Here is a 3,810-nt window from a genome sequence, read left to right as displayed (position 1 = left end):
CTTCCTCATATCGATGTGTTGGTGGATAATACTACTGGATTCTCAACCTTCTCCTTTATGGATGGGTTCTTAGGATACAATCAAATAAAGATGGCACCTAAAGATCGCGAAAAAACCACATTCATTACACTATAGGGATCTTTTTGCTACAAAGTTATGCCGCTTGGGCTAAAAAACATTGGGCCAACCTACTAGCGTGCCACGCTTACCCTCTTTCATGACTTGATGCATAAAGAAATTGAAGTTTACGTGGATGATATGATTGCCAAGTCAAAACAGGGCGATGAGCACACAACTATTTCAAGGAAGCTATTTGGTCGATTAAGGAAGTTCAAATTGAAACTCAATCCCAACAAATTAATATTTGGGGCAACATTAGAAAATTTCTGGGATTTGTAGTAAGCCAAGAAGGCATTAAAGTTGACCCGGATAAAGTCAAAGCAATCTTAGAGATGCCACCTTCATAGACGTAGAAAGAAGTTAGAGGGTTCCTAAGACGACTTAATTACATCGCAAGGTTTATATCTCACCTAACAGCAACTTGTGAATGAAGGGATCGAATTCCGCAGCAGAAGCGCGCGAACACATGTGCTTTGATCTTGTTTTAGAATTACAACAAAGAAAAGACATAAGCATGAGTAAAAAGGAAGTTAGTGATACATACCTTTAAAGACAACTCTTCAATGTATACACCAACACCACCACAAAGTCTTCCTCGCTATCCTCTAGAAGTTAAGAACTTGGTTTGTGGGAACCGTCTTATAATTGAAAGGGAAATTGATAGATTGAGAGAGCGGTTATCAAGCTAGAGTTTCTGAAACTCGTTCAACCAACGATCGAGAGAGAATCAAGGAAATGAGAGAACCTCATTTTTTATAAAGGGAGGAAGAGTGGACTTCCCCACTCACCACTTTCCCACTCCCCACCATCAAAGGTGGAAAGTGGGAAAACCTCCCCACTCCCCACCATAGTGGGAGATTTTCCTTCCATTTCTTTCATTTTTTTTTCTTTTTTTTTTCATTTCTTTTTTTTCCTTTATTTTAATTAAAACAATTTTAATTAAAGTAATAATTAATTAAATCTAATTTAATTTAATTAAGTACAAAAAATTATTAATTTAATTTAATTAAATCTCATTTAATTTAATTAAATTAATATATCTCATTAATTTAATTAATTTAATTTAATCATATTTAATTAAATTAAACTTAAATTAATCAACTATAATATAATCAAATTCTAATATTCATCTCTCTCATAATTTTGAATTCAATTCAAAATTAATTTTATATTACAATGTATCAACATATATTGTATTAATTGCATCTCATATAATTAACCTTAATTCCCTTTAACTAATTTGAACAATTCAAATTCTTTTCAAGACTAAATGTTCTTAACTATCCTTTATGAGCTAGCAAGGGGACCTAATGGACCTATAGATTGGAAGCTCCAACGATACGAGATTAATTTATTGAACTCATTAACCATATTAATCAACATTCATTAACTGTCAGTCATTCCACTAAAGACCCACAGTCGCACTCTTCTCACTATAGAATATTTTGAGTCCATGAATTTTGACCAATAATGGAAGTCAATCTTTCACGAGTGTTCGCAACCATAGCTGAGTCGAATTACCGCTTTACCTCTGTGTTACATCTTGTACCTTAAGTACCGTTGATCCTCTAATGAACAATCTGGTTATAGTCCAACCAATAACTGAAAATCCCTCTCGAGCTAGTGAGAGGGTGGGAGCACTTAAGAGAACACTCATCTACTTACTCTAAAGTCGGGAATGAGTGAATTCCATCTTGTGTAGTTATGTTCCCAGTTCTCCACTCGGTCTCGTCCCCAAAATGGTAGGAATATTGAGTCGGCGACTCAAGCCACTCTCACCCATACAAATCAAAGGATGAGCCTTAACAGGCAGAAGTCCATAACTCACTCAGGATTGAGATCGAGTTACCCAGTCATCCTATTGAAATATTAATCTATTAGCTAACGGTGTTACTGCTAAAGATTAATTATTTCGTGGTCCGGTCTTATGCAAACTCAATGTATAGGATACCTCCACTCGCATGTCTCCACACGAACGACCTGGATCAAGTCATTTGTAACTATTACAAAGTAGGTCGTATCCACAGTGTTACCAAGATAAGGTACCCAACCTTATCCATATACTATAGACCCTTTAGGTTACTACTGGAACATTATCCACCTGTATATCGAATATATACTATATATATACACTGTATATCAAATATATACACTGTATATTAAATACATACTGTATATCTGTTATATACTGTTTCAGTAACATGACATAATCTAGGATGTTAGTTTATTGGATTTGGGTTAATACACTTGAGAAACATCAATAACAACTTTATTGAATGAATATTTGTTTTATGTTTACAAACCACGAGTTTAGGGCATAAAACCCAACGGTGAACCCATCTTTAAGTTGCTCCGCAAGAACAATGATGGGGTATGGAGTGAAGATTGTCAGGTAGCATTTGATAAGATTAAGCAGTATTTGTAGGACCCTCAAGTTCTTGTGCCACCAACTCTAGGACGACCCATTATTTTATATCTTACTGATGGAATGTGAATCCCGGAGCGGAAGCGGATCATCGTTCATGATTTTTTGAGAAAACAAAAACAAAGGTGTGAGAAGAAAATACAGGGGAAAATTACATTTGAAGAACTTTTCTTCAATGATTTCCACCTGAACACCACCAAACGATCTTCTGTGCTATCCTCTTGGGTCTCGAGATCGCGCTTGTGGGAGCAATTCGTTTGGAATCTATGTGACTCAAAAGGCCACTAAAGGGAGTGCTCTAGCCAACTATCTAGCTCAACAACCTATAAATGACTATGAACCGATGAAGTTCGACTTTCTAGATGAGTATATCTCCACCATAACCACAGGTGAGGAAAGTTTAGACCCACAAAATTAGACCATGATGTTTGATGGTGTCTCTAACGAGCTAGGTCATGGGATATGGGCTATATTGATATCACATAAAAGAGATCTGTACCCCCTTACCGCCAGGTTATGTTTTGACTGCACACATAATATGGCTGGTATGAAGCATGCTCCATGGGTGTCCAAGTTGATACTGATATGAAAGTCAAGAAACTCAAAGTTTTGGGAGATTCTATGCTAGTAATTCATCAGTTAAGAGTAGAATGGGAAACAAGAGACGCTAACTTGTTATCTTACAAACAACTTGTAACAGAATTGTCACAAGAATTTGATGAAATCTCATTTGATTATTTTCCAAGAGAAAATCATCAAATAGCCTATGCATTAGCTACATTAGCAGTGATGTTCAATTTGGAACTCAATGAAGAGGTTTGTCCAATTAAAGTTAGGAGGAGAGATATCCCAGCTTCTTGTATGAGAATTGAGGAAGAATCTGACGGCAACCCCTGGTTTCATGACATCAAGCAGTATATCAAAAGTAAAGAATATCCACCCAATCTTCCGAAAATTATAAGTGCACTCTCTGCAAGTTGGCAATGAAGTTTTTATTAAGTGGAGAAATATTGTACAAGAGAAACTATGACATGGTTCTCCTAAGATGCATCGAAGAAAGAGAGGCCAATAAGATTAGAGAGGAAATCCATGAAGGAGTTTGTGGCACTCATACAAATGGCCATATGATGGCTAGTCAAATTTTAAGAGCCGGCTATTACTGGTTAACTAAATATCACAAATGTCAAATTTACTCGGACAAGACTCATGCTCCTGCTTCTCATTTACATACGTTGGCAGCTCATTGGCATTATGTGGGGCATGGA

The 3,810-nt window shown here is 36.3% G+C and overlaps 1 protein-coding gene across 1 annotated transcript; it reads left to right on the top strand.

Annotated features, from left to right (window-relative positions):
- The first annotated feature begins 3,106 nt into the window (after positions 1–3,106).
- On the top strand, positions 3,107–3,532 carry LOC148210961 (uncharacterized). Its single transcript, XM_088125258.1, has one exon. The coding sequence runs from the start codon at positions 3,107–3,109 to the stop codon at positions 3,530–3,532; it is 426 nt and encodes a 141-aa protein (XP_087981384.1).
- Positions 3,533–3,810: the final 278 nt, after the last annotated feature.

Source organism: Momordica charantia, assembly GCF_013281855.1.
Source record: "Momordica charantia cultivar OHB3-1 chromosome 6 unlocalized genomic scaffold, Mcharantia_2.0 BLBB01000006.1, whole genome shotgun sequence".
Taxonomy (NCBI): domain Eukaryota; kingdom Viridiplantae; phylum Streptophyta; class Magnoliopsida; order Cucurbitales; family Cucurbitaceae; genus Momordica; species Momordica charantia.
This window is presented reverse-complemented; position numbering and strand designations above follow the sequence as displayed.